The sequence below is a fragment of the Lacerta agilis genome, chromosome 2 (genome assembly GCF_009819535.1).
Source record: "Lacerta agilis isolate rLacAgi1 chromosome 2, rLacAgi1.pri, whole genome shotgun sequence".
Taxonomy (NCBI): Eukaryota; Metazoa; Chordata; class Lepidosauria; order Squamata; family Lacertidae; genus Lacerta; species Lacerta agilis.
In genome coordinates this window covers 8,991,932-9,009,764 of record NC_046313.1, presented here as the reverse complement: position 1 = coordinate 9,009,764, position 17,833 = coordinate 8,991,932, and the positions used below count along the sequence as shown (strand labels likewise).

Below are 17,833 nucleotides of genomic sequence, written 5' to 3'. Positions count from 1 at the left end.
CAGGGATTTGTAAATAAATACAAGACACCCAATTGCAGGGCTCATGGGATGCAGTTGAGCCACGCACTTTGCATCTGGCTCAAAGCCCAGCCAATATTTTGCATGTGAATGATGGGTGGATCTCTATTAAAACAACAGGTACAAAACTGGTTTTGCAGTCCTGAAGTCTATCCAGCCCTCTCATGTTGCTTTCAGGATGGGCAGCTGTACACACCAATGTTTGTTTGTTTAGAAGATTAATAAACTGTCTTTTAGAGTAGCTACCATAGAAGGTAGCTTCTAAAAAAATAACACCACAAAACCTCACAAATCCAAACAAATAACAGGAAGCAGATAGCAAAAAAGCATTATGCGTGCAAATTACCCAGAAGAAAAAACAGTCCTAATAATAATATTTAAAAATTTTAATCTGAGTTAAAACGTAATATAACCACAGTAGCTTTTGCTAAAAACCCACCTGAAACAGATTATTTAATGTAGTGGTTCTCAAAGCCAGTGTTTTGTAGTGGTTAAGAGTGGTAGACTCGGAATCTGGTGAACCGGGTTCGCGTCTCCGCTCCTCCACATGCAGCTGCTGGGTGACCTTGGGCTAGTCACACTTCTCTGAAGTCTCAACCCCACTCACCTCGCAGAGTGTTTGTTGTGGGGGAGGAAGGGAAAGGAGAATATTAGCCGCTTTGAGAATCGGGTAGTGATAAAGCAGGATATCAAATCCAAACTCCTCCTCCTCCTCTTCTTCTTCTTCTTCTTCTTCTTCTTCTTCTTCTTCTTCTTCTTCTTCAACAGGTGTGGCAGGAAAGGATTGCAAGTGTGATGGGAATACTCAAGGACAAAGAAACATTTAAATATTTCAGTTTAGTCTGGTATAAAAAAAGAATATTTTCAGAATATGGATAGATATCGTTTCAAAATGAGGGCAAGAACAACACACTTAGCTCAGTCAATAAAGTATGAGACTTCATCTCAGGGTCATGGGTTCAATTCCCACATTGGGCAAAGGATTCCTGCATTGCAGAGGGTGGATTAGATGACCCTCATGGTCCCTTCCAATTCTACAATTCTATGTGGTACCAAGGACACTGACATTGAATGAGGAGGAGAAGGAAATGGCCTGCGTAAGAGGGAAGCACCCTCTAAATGCCCACTCTTCTGCTCTCTCTCCAATCCATACCAAAAAATACTGTACCCAAAAATATCCACAACTAAAATTGAAGCTCTGAGGCCAGCAGGAGGTTGGAAGATGCATGAAGTAGCTGTGCTACCCCACACGCCAGCTGTTAGGTGGGGAAGCTCAGCAGCCTAAACAAAACCCCACTGTACCTTTGGTCTTTTGGGGGTTTCCTCCACCCTCACTGATGTCCTCTTCAGGCTCCTAGAAGGGTCTTCTCACGAACCATGAGAACTCTTCAACTCTTTCTTGCTGTTCCCAGGTTAGAATTTAATTCTTTCCCAGCGCCAAGTGTATATGCAATCGCACACCAGTTGATCACAGGTAAGTTGGAGGGGTGTGTGGAGATGCCTGTAATAATAATGCAAAAATGGCTCCCATGTTAGGGGAGGACTCAAAAGTGGGTCCCAAATCTGAAAAGTGTAACACAGAGTGCTGCTGGAAAGGTAAAGGTAAAGGGACCCCTGACCATTAGGTCCAGTCACGGACGACTCTGGGGTTGCGCACTCATCTCGCGCTATAGGCCGAGGAGCCGACGTTTGTCCACAGACAGCTTCCGGGTCATGTGGCCAGCATGACAAAGCCTCTTCTGGCAAACCAGAGCAGCGCACGGAAACACCGTTTACCTTCCCGCCAGAGCCGTACCTATTTATATACTTGCACTTTGACATGCTTGCAAACTGCTAGGTGGGCAGGAGCTGGGACCGAGCAACGGGAGCTCACCCCGTCGTGGGGATTCGAACCACCGATCGGGAAGCCCTAGGCTCTGTGGTTTAACCCACAGCACCACCCACGTCCCGCCGGAAAGGTAGCTCCAAGGCAATCTTCCCCTTCCTCTATTTGTAATGACATGACATCATCACACTGTCCCAATTCCTTGTGGCACACTAGGGCTGGGCGATATATCAATATATGGTCTAAAACCAGTTTGAAGTCCATATTGTGGTATCAGTTTCATAATTTTTGACCTGGCAATACACCACAAATCACAGTGTGTGTGTGTGTGTGTGTGATGCAAAAGTCACAGTCCGGGGGAAACCGTGAAGCCAGCCAACGCTTCGCTTGATTCCTGCTGCCTTTGTTAACTCTGCCGACTCAGCTCTCCCCTGCCTCCTGCAAGGGCCAGTGAATCACAAGAGCAGGTGCTGGCAAGAATCACAATGCAGGAAAAAACATGAAGCTAGCCCATGCCCAGGGCCGTCTCGTCATAGGGGCTGGGTGGCGCGGTGCACCAGGGCGCCAGGCCCCCCAGGGGCGCCCCCGCGAGCCCGCCAGCATACAGGGCGCCCCCTCCCCAACCCGCACCCGCCCCCACGCCGGCGGGCGAGTTGCAAGCCGGCTGCCCTCCGGAGCCCCAGCTGGAGCGCTGGGAAGGGCGCGCAAAGCCCCGCGCCGCTCCAGCGCCACGCCCCTCATCCCCCGCTCGCCCACCTCCCTCCCGCGCTGGCCGCCCCTCGGGGAATGAGGGGCGTGGCCCTTCCCAGCTGAGGCTCCGGAGGGCGGCCGGCTTGCACCGCCACGCCCCTCATCCCCCCCTCGCCCACCCCCCCTCCCGAGGGGCGGCCAGCGCGGGAGGGAGGTGGGCGGAGAGGCGGCCCACCGGGGGCGGCGAGGGATCGTCGCGCCAGGGCGGCTGATCCCTTTAAGACGGCCCTGCCCATGCCTCTACATAGCTCCATCTTTATTTCAGACATTGTGATATATTGGTACATCACAATGCTTACCGGTAGCTGGTGATATATCAAAATCTTGAGAATCAGATATTGCCCAGCCCTACTCCACATTATCAGCATGTGGGGTTGGGGAAGAAGAAATGGGTGACATAATGATGGCAAGTCGCATGTTTCCCTAAGTTCACAGTCCGGGGCGAGGAGGGAGAACATGACACAGGGCTGCCATTTTTAGTAGCAGCCTTATGTTCGTTCGTCATTGCGTCTAGTTATGCCCTTAGAATATGCCATCTACATCACTCTCGATCAACTTCCCGAACAATTTTGTTTTTTTTTAAAAAAAATGTCCATATGCAACCTTTAAATAGTGTTTGCCTAACATCGTCCCAAATAGCAACCATTAAAAAAAAAATCACTCTAAGTCAAGTTTCGTTTAAAAAGTGACTAATCGACCTTCCCAGCTATAAATAAGACGCCAGGCTCCAGTGTGCAGAGCCGAGCCCGTGTGTGCAAGTGAGCACCTGTGCCAAGGACACAGGCCCTGCACTTCTGACAGATTCTGGCATGCAGCCAAGCAGCTCGGTGCATAATGTAGGAAAAAGCCACCCTTTCTCTTCTGATGAAGCAGCAGGAATGCAATTCCGCTTGACAGCTGAATGTCAAAAGGAGAACATCGCTGAGCAGCAGAAGCTTCTGCTCTCTTTATTTCAAGTGCTTGAAGGAGATCACAAACAGATCCTTTATTTGATTCCATTTGTATCCCCATTCTCCCACCAAGGACACATTTTTATTTGCACAATAACCCTGAGAGTTAGATTTATTGCAGATATTAATATTGCACACTTTGATGCATGAAAACGGACTCATTTTTGGGAAATAAAACATTGTCAAGGCCCAGAAGTTTAATTAAAGCTTTACTTGCAGAACATTCTTCATAACGTAACAGAAACATGCAAATGACTCCATAAGATATATGCCGGCTCCAAGGCATAAGCTCAGCATCTTCTTACAAAATATGAAATCATTCCAACAGACCTAGAAGCAGAGGTCTGTCTCTCCCCACAGCCTGCATCCTGCCTAGGTTGTTTACCTGAAGAGCTTCATTTTCACCCACACACTCGGAGAGTCTGGGAACCAAGAACTCCTTCCAAGATGGCGAATTTGCAATTTAATACCTTTCATGTGATCTAAGGTTAAAACACCACGTCATAGCTACCTGAGAACAATAAGAGTTAAGTATCAACCCATCAGTGAGTTAAGAGATTCCTTTTTGCTCTTAATTTAGCTGCAGTTAAACTCTTTCACCAATAGACATAGCCATTCCCATTTCAGGTTGAATTAAACCAATTATACTTACCAAGATTAGGCTGACCTTCCCAAAGCTACTCCAGTGTGGTTCTTGAACGAGTGAGGATTTGAACCCAATTATTTCTTTTGCAAAGGGACGCGGGTGGCGCTGTGGGTTAAACCACAGAGGCTAGGGCTTGTCCATCAGAAGGTCGGCGGTTCAAATCCCTGCGACTGGGTGAGCTCCCGTTGCTCGGTCCCAGCTCCTGCTCACCTAGCAGTTTGAAAGCACCTCAAAGTGCAAGTAGATAAATAGGTACCGCTCCAGCGGGAAGGTAAATGGCAATTGAATTTCCATGTAACAGGGCTGCCTTTGGGGATATGTTGGTTATCTTTGCCCCACTTACTATGTTTATTGCAATTACTGTATGGAATAGTCTTGTACAAGTGCCGCAGCCACTTATTGGCTAGTGCCTGTAACATCAACATGACAAGTTAGCTCATGCCCACACCATTTTATGTACTTTCTTAAAAGTGTATTATCATTGTAAATGTACCTGTAGTATAGTGGCTGTGAGACTGAGCTATGAACCAGTTCCAGGCTCGCCTCTCTCACGAACCCATGATCAGCCATTAGTCTCTCTGTCACAATCTGTATTATGGGGATAATAGCACCGACCAACCTACGGTAATTTTATTACTTAATTTCATTCCGGGAACATAAGCTACTAGTTGGTAATAATATATATATACTTAAATAAATAAGATGATGCATGCGAAAGACTTTGTATATTTAATATTTTATTGAGTTTGTTTTTTAAAAAGTGCAAACATAACAAAAAGAGAGAGAAAACAAAGAATAAAAAAAATGTAAACCATAAAACGTCACAGCCAGGAGAGGCAAAAGCACAAAGATGCAGCTCAGCTTCAGAGGGATAATAATAAAGTACTGGCTCATAGAAAGATTCCCTTAACAACATATATAAAAATAAAAGTATTCTCCACCTGGGAGTTCTATCATTATTAAGAATAAAGGTTCTACAAAATCTCAGATGAGCCAGGCGTTTTGCATATACCAGTGAAACAGGGGGGGGGACAATGTGCCTCAATATTTGTATAAGAAATAAAATCATGCCATATAGCAAAAAATAGTCATCTGAGCTCTGCCCTTTAGACACGTTTAGTTTATGAGATACCTTTTCAAAGAGGGCAATTTGCCAAACCTTTGAGTGCCAGCAATATGTGAAGGACTTTGAAGTCCTGGCAGCAGTTATCTGGGGTTTCAGGCCAAATGACTTGCATAAACTTATTTTGTGTGTGTGGCAAATTTGAATATATTTGTTTTATTGCTGCTGGACAAAGAGCGGCAAGAAGCTCCACTGAGCACTGAAGCCCACTCATCAGCCCTCCCTTAACTATCCATTGCACATATCCTTTTAAGCCTATTTTTGCTGCATGAAAGCATATGGACTTGCATTTTGCTTGACAGAAAAACAGACATTCTTAGGATACTGAATTCTGTGCCCAATACCAGTTTCTTCATTTGGGTATCTTACTCGGCAGTCCTATGTAGATCTACTAAGAAGTTACCGGACCATAGGGCGCACCTCGTTTTTAGAGGAGGAAACAAGAAAAAAAATATTTTTCTGGTTTTCCTCCTCTAAAAGCCCTGTTTTTTTTTGAGGATCAGCTAAAAGTTTTGCAGCTTTTTTTGCAAAGGGAAAAACCCTGTTTTTTGAGGATCAGCTAAAAGTTTTGCAGTTTTTTTGCAAATGGGGAAAAGCAAAGAGGAAGAGCTCTGCTTTTATGGGGTTCAACTCACATTTCTGCAGCTTCTAAAGGAAAGGGAGCCTTTTCTACAGTTTCCAGACAGATAATCTAATCAGCCAGTCACATGTAGCTGGGGAAACAAACAACCTCCCTCTGCAGCACATTCAACAAAGGAGGACGGGGCTGAAAGGGAGCCGGGGACTCTTATCTCTCTCCCAATCTCTTGCTGATCAGCTGCTGAGCAGGGTCCTTTCAACACCCCCTTTTCTCTTTGTAAAATAAAAATCATGATCCTCTTTTGGCCCCTGGGCAATTCAGCTCCAGGGACCACCATTCGCTCCATAAGACGCACAGATATTTCCCCTTACTTTTTAGGAGGGAAAAATGCGTCTTATGGAGCGAAAAATATGGTAAGTCCCAGTGATCCTTACTCCTAGGAAAATGTGCCTAAGATTCCCAGCCCAAATCATAGTATATAAATGGCCTTTGCAGTGCTGCAGGAAGTGACGTAGGAATGGGAAGATTCAAGTGATTGAGAGCCAAAGAGTGGCTAGAGGAGACAAGAGGAAGGTGCAGGTTGGGACCCACTGGTAAACAAGTGCAATTCAAGTTGACTAAGTGGACAGAGCTCATTGAGTTGATTAAGTGGACAAGGTTTATAAAAACAAAGGAAAAGAAACGCATCTATTCCACTCCGATGAGGTCCAAAGCCATGGTGAGAAGCCATGCTTGGTGGGACTTCCCTTCGTGGCCGCTTATTCTTGACAAAAGGCCTCGTCTGTGTTTCAGCCTCGTCACAACTCTTTCACGAGGCCCTCAGCATACAGCTTCTGCAGCCTCTGCTGGGCACATTCAGCTTGCAAGCGAGCCTCTGGTTCAGGATCCCAGCAGTCCTCAAGGAGCTCCTGTAGACAGACAGCAGCCTAGGGGGAAACACAGAGAAGCGGCAATGGGTGTCAGGAGACACAGAGAGCTGGAAGATTCATTAGAGTGGGAAGGCATTGCAGGGGCAGACGTTTGGAACTGTATGTGCTCCAGAAGATGAAATGTTGCCTTTAAACAGGCCTGCAAAAAACAAAACAAAACCCATTTGTCTGCAAGTGAAATGTGCCTCTTCACATCTCCCCACTGGCTTTCTTCCTCCTCTCGCCTCCAGCTCTACAGTCCTTGCTTTTGCCTTCAAGGTTTTCCTCAGCCCTGCCCCAACCTCTTTCCATTCTTATCTCCTTACATATCCCTGCCTTAGACCTTCGCTCCCAGATCTCTGCCATCTTCAGCTTCCAAAAGGTCTCTGTCTCTTTTTGCTGACTCCAAGGTTTTGTGTTGGCCCCCCTGCCAGGCAAAAGGCTGGAACAGGAAATCGCTTAAATGTCCGGGAAAATCTGGGGGAATGGCAACCGATGTCAGAAATCTAGATGTCTAGACTTTGGCGGATTTCGAGTTTTGCTCAACAACTTTGTGTCCAGATTTTCACTTTTTGAAATATGACAACCCTACTTTAATGGCTAGCAGGCAGGCTTCTAAGTAACACAGTGGCTGCCATTTTATATATTTAAAAAGACTGGCAGCCATTTTGTCATACCCCTTGCAGTACCATCAACGACTGACAAGCTTCCGTGTGGGCAGACAATGTTTTTGTTTCAATCATCTGCTAATATCGGTAGGCTGATCTGCAAAGTTGCTATAAACTGCGAGAGATTACGAGTCTTTCTGCCTGCGTATTAAAAACACTTCCCTCCCTCCTTCCTCTCCCACCCACAGTTCGAGTTTTCATTATCATTCCTTAACAAAGAATGACTCTGCAGCACTGGGGCAAGATTTGTTGCCCTAGAACGGCAGAGCTCTTTGAATCCACTTTAATTGTGCAAACCCAAAGTTCTGGTTCACAATTGAATCACTCCCACAAAATACTGACGTTCTGGATTTCAAAATCTTTAGCAGATTCTCAAGCAGGACCCCTTGGAGGAGCAAAGACCTTTCTTTACCTTACCTGCCCAATTCTCCTCCAAGCGGCTGGAATGGCCGGCCGACCCCTTTCCACAACAGCCAGACTCCTCAGTTGACTATATGTAGGGTTGCTGCCCAGTTCTGCTTCATAGGCAAGCTGGAACTCGGGGACCCTGTTTTCTGGAGAGAGGCAGAAGCCGGTGAAGTTGGAGACAGGGGATTTCCACCTTGTCGGCACAACAGGCTCACCGCACTACCAGCACCCCACAATCTAGAACCTGTTCATACTTCAGAGCCCCCGTTCGGAGACTGCTAAATATTATTTCCACATGGCAGCTGTGGAAGGTCTGAAACGGCTTTCAGTGAGCTCAGCCTATTTGTGTGAGGGCGAGTGAGTGTCCATGCCGGCATCTCTCAGCCCTGCTGTGAGTTAGGTCAAATCACAGAGGTTATCCAGTTACTGTGTTGAGTGCTACCAAGCGGAAAGGAATTTTTTTTTTTAAGCTTTCACGCAGGAGCTGCACAAAGTGCCTGTAGTCTAGACATAGCTGTCAACTTTTCCCTTTTCTTGCGAGGAATTCTATTCGGAATAAGGGAATTTCCCTTTAAAAAAGTTGACAGCTATGAGCCTAGATCTGGAGATTTAATCACTCTACTAACCCAAACAGCAGTGGTAGGTTCAGGGCCGGATTTAGGTTTGATGAGGCCCTAAAGTAATGGGGCCATTTATATGTCCAGCCGTCCTTTGTCAACAACAAATTGTGTTGAAGACATGCTATATGGTAATTTATGGACATAATAGATGTCTAAAGCTATGTGCACATAAAAAATATGTATTTTATCAAAGTAATTGGTGAACTGAAATACAATTGGAAATGTGCATCCAGTTGTTGTTTTCCCTTGAAATTTTTTTGGGGGCCCCCAAGAGAGTGGGGCCCTAAGCTATAGCTTGTTTAGCTTATACATAAATCTGGCACTGGGTAAAGGTAAAGGTGAAGATACTCCTGACCGTTAGGTCCAGTCGTGAACGACTCTGGAGTTGCGGCGCTCATCTCGCTCTATAGGCCGAGGGAGCCGGAGTTTGTCCACAGATAGCTTCCGGGTCTTGTGGCCAGCAAGACTAAGCTGCTTCTGGCGAACCAGAGCAGCGCACGGAAGCGCTGTTTACCTTCCCACCGGAGTGGTACCTATTTATCTACTTGCACTTTGACGTGCTTTCGAACTGCTAGGTTGGCAGGAGCTGGGACTAAGCAATGGGAGCTCACCCTGTTGCGGGGATTCGAACCGCCAATCTTCTGATTGGCAAGCCCTAGGCTCTATGATAACAGACATCTTCCCTCACAGAAGCACTTCAGCTTGGAGGATACGGCATGTTCCCAGCATTCAAGCTCCAACATATTTAGTGGGGTGTGAGGAGTACTTCTTTGCCCAACTAGTGGAGCTGCTGTGTATTGCGGTTCCTGTCTTGAATATTCTTGGTGAGTGTCATGCACAAACATTGGATGGTACCTTTGATAGTTGTGGCCTGAAGCAGGGTAGTGTTGCTTACTGCTGGTAACCAAGAGGGCAAGGAATCCAGTGTGGTGTGGACACAGCAGCAGACCCAACCGGGTACTCCTGCCACTGCGCTCACACCACACGACACCCCAACTGCCACTGCTTTGGGCCCTGATCCCTCTTAGCTACTGGCAGCAACCTGAACGTGGGGAAGCTTGATGAGCACTACCATACAACTCACTGGTCCCATCACCTCCTGGCAAATAGAAGGGGAAGAAATGGAGGCAGTGAAAGATGTCACTTTCTTGGGTTCCATGATCACTGCAGATGGTGACAACAGTCACGAAATTAGAAGATGCCTGCTTCTTGGGAGACAAGCAATGACAAACCTAGACAGCATCTTAAAAAGCAAAGACATCACCTTGCCGACAAAGGTCCGTATAGTTAAAGCTATGGTTTTCCCAGTAGTAATGTACGGAAGTGAGATCTGGACCATCAAGAAGGCTGATCGCCGTAGAATTGATGCTTTTGAATTATGGTGCTGGAGGAGACTCTTGAGAGTCCCATGGACTACAAGAAGATCAAACCTATCCATTTTTAAAGAAATCAGCCCTGAGTGCTCACTAGAAGGACAGATCCTGAGGTTGAGGCTCCAGTACTTTGGCCACCTCATGAGAAGAGGAGACTCCCTGGAACAGACCCTGATGTTGGGAAAGATGGAGGGCACAAGGAGAAGGCGACGACAGAGGATGAGATGGTTGGACAGTGTTCTCGAAGCTACTAACATGAGTTTGGCCAAACTACGAGAGGCAGTGGAGGATAGGCGTGCCTGGCGTGCTCTGGTCCATGGGGTCACGAAGAGTCGGACACGACTGAACGAATGAACAACAACAACCATACAACTGGCCTTTGGCATCACTGATGGCATCCCTGCCCCTCCTGGGCCAGCTCCAGTTCTGAGAGGACAAAGTGCTCTCTTGGGATCCCTCTCCTTTGCCAGTGAGCAGGCCCAATGGCAGGCTTACCTGGTAGTGATGGGCAGCAGCTCACCAATGAGAACCAGGCAGTGTGGAGCTACCATTTAAATCTGCTACAATGCCCTTCCCATAGCAATCATTCTGGCTCATTGTAGTAAATTTAAGAGACCTGCAGGTATAGGGCAGTATATAAATTTAATAAATAATAAATTTAAATGGTGGCTCCACACTGCCTGGTGCTCCCTGTGTGGGGTGGGTTTTCATGGGCAGAAGAGGATCTATTAATTGCAACTTATCCCTTCAGGCACCTATGTGTGTGGGTTGAATAGTGTCAGGATCTTCCCCAGTGTTGCTCATGAGTAACAACAAAGCCTCTTTTAAAAAACTGAAGCTATTTATTAAGCATAGCTATTTACAAGCGGAGCTAGTCAAAAACACGACCGTTCAATCACTATCAGAATCCGGAAGTACATTCCTTCGGCTACGCGCCCAACACCAGATTTTCGGCACCCTGAAATGATGTCTCCTGGGTCCTCTAGCCCCCCTGCGCTGTGCCTGTGTCGGAAGCTGTGGGCTTCTGTCCGATCTTGTCTGGCTGGTGGTGCTGGGTCTTTCAGCAGTGTCATGGAGCCCTTGCTCCGCTCCCTCGTTTGGAGACAATTCCCGTGATAAGCTAGATGAGGAGGAGGAGTCCGTTTGCAAAAGGGGCTCAGGTTCCCTATAGCTTCGTGAGCTGTCTCCCCTTGAAGAGCAGCTCTCCCTGCCCTGCTCCTGTGCAGGGCTTCCTCTCTCCCCCTCCTCGTGAGTAGCTGGGCTACTCCTGACAAATAGTTTCAAAATCCATATCCTTGGCAGCAAAATTAAAAGCACAGGAATTGTTTTGAGCAAGTGAAGCTAAGAAAGTAATCTGGTTTCCTTCCCCCTTCTCACCTTGCTTAACAAAGAATCAGGCAAAAACTTGTAAAGTAAGTTTAAAAGTAAGATTTACTTACTTTATGCATTGGTTCACAGCAATGGTAGCAGTAAAACCTATGCAGGCAAAATACTTAGGTTTACAGTATAACCAGCTTCAGGCATGTGCCTGAAGACGGAGCAAGCACAAGACATGGCTGCCCTCATGGCTGGTCAAAAGGAAGTGAGAAAGGAACAGGAAGTACTATATGCTCCTTCCTTTCCGGGAGAGAAGGAGAAATGACATCACACAGAGCCCTCTCTACCAATTGTATTTCTATAGTCTGAGTAGCTGCCTATCAGCAATACAGCTCTGTAGAACTAACTCCTCCTCATGCTAACTAGCAAGAATATGCATTTCTTAGGTTTGGCTGCTTCCACACCTTAAGCACTGTAAAACTGAGGCTCAGGGCAGGCTTTAGCGGTGGGGGCCCGGGCCCTTGGGCCCTAGCAACATGCCGGGAACTCCAGATGCCAACCATGTTGTGACTCAGCAAAGCCATGACTCACAAGGCTGCTGAACAGGACAACTCTCAAGGTAAAGTGAGGAAGAAGAGTTTGGATTTGATATCCCGCTTTATCACTACCCAAAGGAGTCTCAAAGCGGCTAACATTCTCCTTTTGCTTCCTCCCCCACAACAAACACTCTGTGAGGTAAGTGGGGCTGAGAGACTTCAAAGAAGTGTGACTGGCCCAAGGTCACCCAGCAGCTGAATGTGGAGGAGCGGAGACGCAAACCCGGTTCACCAGATTACGAGTCTACCGCTCTTAACCACTACACCACACTGGCTCTTGCCAGGAACAATATAAATCTTTGAAGAACAGAGAGAGGGAGAGGATCAAGGAAACTGTGGGAGAATGGGAGATGGCGTGAATACCAAGATATAGGGTTGCCATATTTCAAAAAGTGAAAATCTGGACACAGCTATTTTTAAGGAAATTCACCAACATCTACACGTCCGACATGGTGATTTCCGCCCGGACACTGTTTCCGGCTATGCCCAGGAAATTCTGGGCATATGGCAACCCTCCCAAGATACCCTCATGCCAGGAGCTCAATCCCATCCCAAAAGCTGAGTGCGTGAGCAGAAAACGCTTGTTTTTCATCAACAGCATGCCATGCCCTGGAACTGTCACCAGGTGGTAGCACAATCCACACCATCACCCTCGCTTCAGAAGCCATCCTGTTTCCCTGCATCTGGCAGTGGGACCTCGAGGTGGAAGTTGAGGCCACTGTCACAAGGCGGGAGCACCTGCAAACCAGGTGGCAGTATGCCTTAGAGAGCAGAACGACCTCCTAACAGTGCCAGCGGATCAAATAGCTATAGATCAGGAATGAGGAATCTGTGGCCCTCCGGGTGTTGCTGGAGCCCATCATTCCTGCCCATTGGCTCTGCTGGCTGTGGCTGATGGGAGATGGAGCCCAACAGCATCCGGAGGCAAGGCCGGCTCTACCTCGAGGCAGAGTGAGGCAGCTGCCCGAAATTTTGAGGGGTCGCTAGAAAGGTGCGTCATGCGGTCTGCCCTGCAGCCCCTAAGCTAGCTTGCTGCCCTGGCATGGCATGGCCTGTGTACCAATGAAGCAACCCTCCTCGGGCAGCATACTGCTCTCACCCCACCAGTGCTTGGGCCCAGATCTTGGGGGTAGGGGAGCATTGCTGGCACGTCTTGCCTCAGGCACCAAAAGGTCTTAGGCAGGCACTGTCTGGAGAGTACACAGGCTTGTCACCGACGCTGCTGATGGCCAGTTTGCAAGAGAGCCAGACCACTCTGCAGCCATGGGCAAGGGCTTTAGGAGATAAAAGAGCACTCGTCCCATGAGAGCTTTTTGAACCTCCCCAAGGTGGAGCAGGTGGGGAGTGAGCCAGAAGCTGCCAAAAACGCATTGCTTTGTGTTCAGCCTCACCATTTGTTGGTTTGTTGCATTTGTGAAGAGTTAAGCTACAAACATTTTTTTTGTGGAATGACAGAGGCTGCTTTCAGATGACCTATTCGTTGGGCCTTCACCCAGACTTGTTTGCAGGGAGATTAGACAACAGTCAGCTATTGGATTTGTTTGCAGTGAGGTTAGACGATGTGTTATCCTCCACTTTCCTGCTTGTTTCCCTGTGAGTTTCCTTATTGCAAAATGCCTAGGCTTTTGGTGGCTCTGTTGTGACATACCCCCCTCCCCCAACTCTAATTGCACAACCCGAATTTGCCAGTATGTGACTGAAACCCACTCAAAAATAGAGACAGCCTGGAAGCACCCATAAATAGGAATAATGTTGATAAAAAGATGCATGGGGTGATTAAAAAAGGTAAAGGACCCCTGGACGGTTACGTCCAGTCAAAGGCGACTATGGGGTTGCGGCGCTCATCTTGCTTTCAGGCTGAGGGAGCCAATGTTTGTCCCCAGACAGCTTTCTGGGTCATGTGGCCAGCATGACTAAACCACTTTTGGTGCAACGGAACACTGTGACGGAAACCAGAGCACATAGAAATGCCATTTACCTTCCCACCGCAGCGGTACCTATTTATCTAATTGCACTGGTGTGCTTTCGAACTGCTAGGTTAGCAGGAGCTGGGATAGAGCAATGGGAGCTCATCCTGTCACGTAGATTCGAACCACCGACCTTCTGATCAGCAAGCCCAAGAGGCTCAGTGGTTTAGACCAGTGTTTTTCAACCACTGTTCCACGGCACACTAGTGTGCCGCGAGATGTTGCCTGGTGTGCCGTGGGAAAAATTGTGTTTATTTGATTCCTATTCAAGAGAATTACTTTATATATAGTCAATATAGGCACAGAGTTAAATTTTTTAACATTTTCTAATGGTGGTGTGCCTCGTGATTTTTTTCATAAAACAAGTGTGCCCTTGCCCAAAAAAGGTTGAAAAACACTGGTTTAGACCACAGCGCCACCCATGTCCTACAATGGGGTGATGACCTTTGGGGCTATGGATGAGCAGTGCGAGGCTGCTTCTCTCATCCTCTCTCTCTTTTGCTCACCTGGGAAGAGTGCAGAGCATCTCATCAGGCTTTCCCACAGCACCAGTGCCAGGGAGTAGACGTCAGCCTGCCTCAGCGCCGAGCCCAAGTCTTGCAGGTTCAAACTCTCGTCCAGAATTTCAGGAGCCATGTAGCGTGGCGCCCCTGCCTAGGGAGAATGTGGGTGACACCAGCTACTTAATGCAAGCTTGGGATAGGAAATGGTTATGCTCAGAGTTGGCACATCCTGCCTTTGTACACCATGGGCTGAAGCTAAATGGAAGGAATTGAGGGGAAGCTCATCAAATTTGCAGGTGACACCTAACTGGGAGGGGTAGTTAATGCCGCAGAAGGCAGAATTAGAATTCAAAATGACCTTCAACAGATGGTTGAACTGGGCGCAAGCTAACAAAATCAATTTCAATAGGGACAAATGTAAGGTTCTGCACATGGGCAGGAAGAACCAGATGGGGGAATTAGCAGTACATGTGGAAAGCATCTAGGGGTTTTGGTGGACCACAAGCTGAACACGAGTCAACGGTGTGATGTAGCAGCAAGAAAGGGTAATGCTATTCTAGGCTGCATCAACAGAAGGATTGTGCCCAGATCAAGGGAAGTAATAGTCAGACCACACACTTGAAATACCGTGTCCAATTCTGGGCACCACAGTTTAAGAAGGATGCTGACAAGCTGGAACGTGTGCAGAGGAGGGCAACCAAGATGATAAAGGCATCCTGTTTTAGCGTTCTGTCTTCCAGCCAGAGAGAGACTTGACTTCAACCCCTGCTGAAATGAATCACGTGGTGATGATGGGCCTGTTCTGCTCTCTCAGCCTAAACTACCTCGCAGGGTTGTAGAATAGAATAGAATAATAGAATAATAATTTATTGGCCAAGTACATTTTTCAATATACTCGGAATTTGCTTTGGCTACATTACAATGTAAATTTTCAGATTTACTACAAATTTTATTGTAGTAGTAGTAGTAGTAGTAATAATAATAATAATAATAATAATAATATTTTATTTGTGCCCCGCCCATCTGGCTGCGTCTCCCCAGCCACTCTGGGCGGCTTCCATCAAATATTAAAATACATTTAAAATATCACGGATTAAAAACTTCCCTAAACAGGGCTGCCTGATTTTCTGAATGTCAGGTAGTTGTTTATCTCCTTGACCTCTGATGAGAGGGCGTTCCACAGGGCGGGTGCCACTACCAAGAAGGCCCTCTGCCTGGTTCTCTGTAGCTTTGCTTCTTGCAGTGAGGGAACCGACAGAAGGCCCTCGGCGCTGGATCTCAGTGTCCGGGCTGAATGATGGGGGTGGAGACGTTCCTTCAGGTATACAGGACCGAGGCCGTTTAGGGCTTTAAAGGTCAGCACCAACACTTTGAATTGTGCTCGGAAACGTACTGGGAGCCAATGTAGATCTCTCAGGACCGGTGCTATGTGGTCCCGGCGGCCACTCCCAGTCACCAGTCTAGCTGCCGCGTTCTGGATTAATTGCAGTTTCCGCGTCACCTTCAAAGGTAGCCCCACGTAGAGCGCATTGCAGTAGTCCAAGTGGGAGATAACTAGAGCATGCACCACTCTGGCGAGACAGTCTGCGGGCAGGTAGGGTCTCAGCCTGCGTACCAGATGGAGCTGACAGACAGCCGCCCTGGACACAGAATTGACCAGTGCCTCCATGGACAGCTGTGAGTCCAAAATGAGTCCCAGACTGCACACCTCGTCCTTCAGGGGCACAGTTACCCCATTCAGGACCAGGGAGTCCCCCCCACACACCTGCCCCCTGTCCCCCCAAAACACTACAATTTATTACCTGCCCTTCACCCTAAAGTCCTAGGGCAGGTTGCAGGCGCAATTAAAATACAACAGAAGAGAGAACTGGGGCAACCCTGAGTGGCTTGGAGGAAAGGTGGCCGTGTAAATGCGAGAAGGAAATGTGTTCCGTGAACTGAACAAAGGAAGCAGACTTTGCATATTTTGAGCAATTTCCTTCGCCAGAGGAGCAGGCAATAAGTTTTGCAAAGCACCGAGGACCCCCTTGCCTTACGCAGCCCATTTCCAAGGCAGCTCATAGAATCAATATTATGTCACGTGGCACATAGCTGTGTCCTCTATCGCTTTGCTGCTGCTTCGTCCCCAACATCTCCCGCATGAAGCAGCTCCCTCTGTCTAATGGCTGAGAAGCCCTGCAATTGTCACCCCCCACTACCTTATCGTGCCCCGATATCGCCAAGCCTTGATGCTACTCCTCTCCAACCTGCTTCCCGTTCCGTTCAACCCCATAGCGATGCAGGTACCTTGCGTACAAGGCCTTCCGCGGGGCCCTCTCTCCACGCCTCATGGCGTGCAGGCAAAGTCATGGCGAGGCCGAAATCCGTGATGACGCAGGTCCCGTCCTCCCGCACCAGCACGTTCTGGCTGCTCAGGTCTCGGTGTGCCACCCCAGGTTTATGCAGGCCTGGTACCAAGAGGAAGGGCGTTAGCGGTGGCAAGGCCTGACCGGAAGCTCAGGCTTCACCCACCATGAACTTCTCAAGACAATGAGCAGCGGGGAGAAAGCAGAGAGAGGAAGAAGGCCCATAGCTCAGTAGCAGAGCACAGGGACTGCATGGGAAAAGGTTTGAACCCCAAGCATTCCCACTTAAAAGATCTCAGGTAGCAGGGGAGGGGGATTTTCTTTCTTCTAGACAGTCTACTTTCCTAGGTTGACAAGTCCCATCCGACTGTTATAAGAATTTTAAGGTCTCAAATATAGAATAAATATCCATAAATGCACACATATCTAAATATATGAACCATGTTTCTGAAATAGTATGGGAGAACAATCCTGAAGCCATTTTGACTCTCCCAACGACCTCAAATATTCCTCTGCAAAGCCTGTTTTAAGGGTGTATTTGTGTATGAATAGGGTGAGCCTGTGACCTGGATTCAGGAACTAAAATATTAACCATCACACAAAAAAATGGCCAGTCTGCCCAGGCAATGCAATCAGTGACCGTTATCAGGTATCCTGGCAAGCAGGATTTCTGCTGTAGACCGCCTCCTGTGATGTATTTCTGCTGTAGACTGCCTCATTCTGTGATGCATGTATGATATGATATTTAGGGGGGGGGGTGGTCTTGGGCTACAGGGTAGGCAATTTCAAAAGTCTATATAAGGGCTTGCGCACCATGGTTCAGGGTTCTCCTCTCCCCTGCGTGTGGTGAGTGGGGACCCTGTTGCAACAGTTCCCTTAATAAAGACCAGGCTTACTAGCCGCTTTGCTTCTCAGTATATTCTGGTTGGCCTCTGTTATTTTCTCCTACTGATAGAGAACCCACTTAAGAACTCTATATGGGCTCCGGAATACCCCACAAGGGAAAAGGAGCAGTTTTTCTTTTAACACGACCCTCATTTTCCTCTACAGCTCGTGCAGAAAGCGGCTTCTTGTCCATTGGATCCACTATTGGTCTCGCCCCGCAGGGGCGCCGCAGGGGGGGGGCCGGGCAGCGGCCCTGCTGGGGGTGACACATCGGGAGGCGGCCCCGCCCACTGGGCTTTTTTTTAATACTTTTTTAAATAATTCTTTTTAGGCTATTTTCGGCACTGCCGG

General features: G+C 47.9%; 1 protein-coding gene across 1 annotated transcript in view; it reads right to left on the bottom strand.

Annotated features, from left to right (window-relative positions):
* Positions 1-6,315: 6,315 nt before the first annotated feature.
* Positions 6,316-17,833, bottom strand: part of AMHR2 (anti-Mullerian hormone receptor type 2) — a 33,029-nt gene continuing 21,511 nt past the window's right edge. The window contains exons 7-10 of the mRNA XM_033138489.1: positions 16,539-16,699; positions 14,256-14,403; positions 7,886-8,022; positions 6,316-6,818 (exon numbers count right to left, since the gene is read on the bottom strand). Of these exons, the coding sequence (XP_032994380.1) occupies positions 6,690-6,818; positions 7,886-8,022; positions 14,256-14,403; positions 16,539-16,699 (575 nt within the window). The 3' untranslated portion in view covers positions 6,316-6,689. The remainder of the gene's footprint in view (positions 6,819-7,885; positions 8,023-14,255; positions 14,404-16,538; positions 16,700-17,833) is intronic.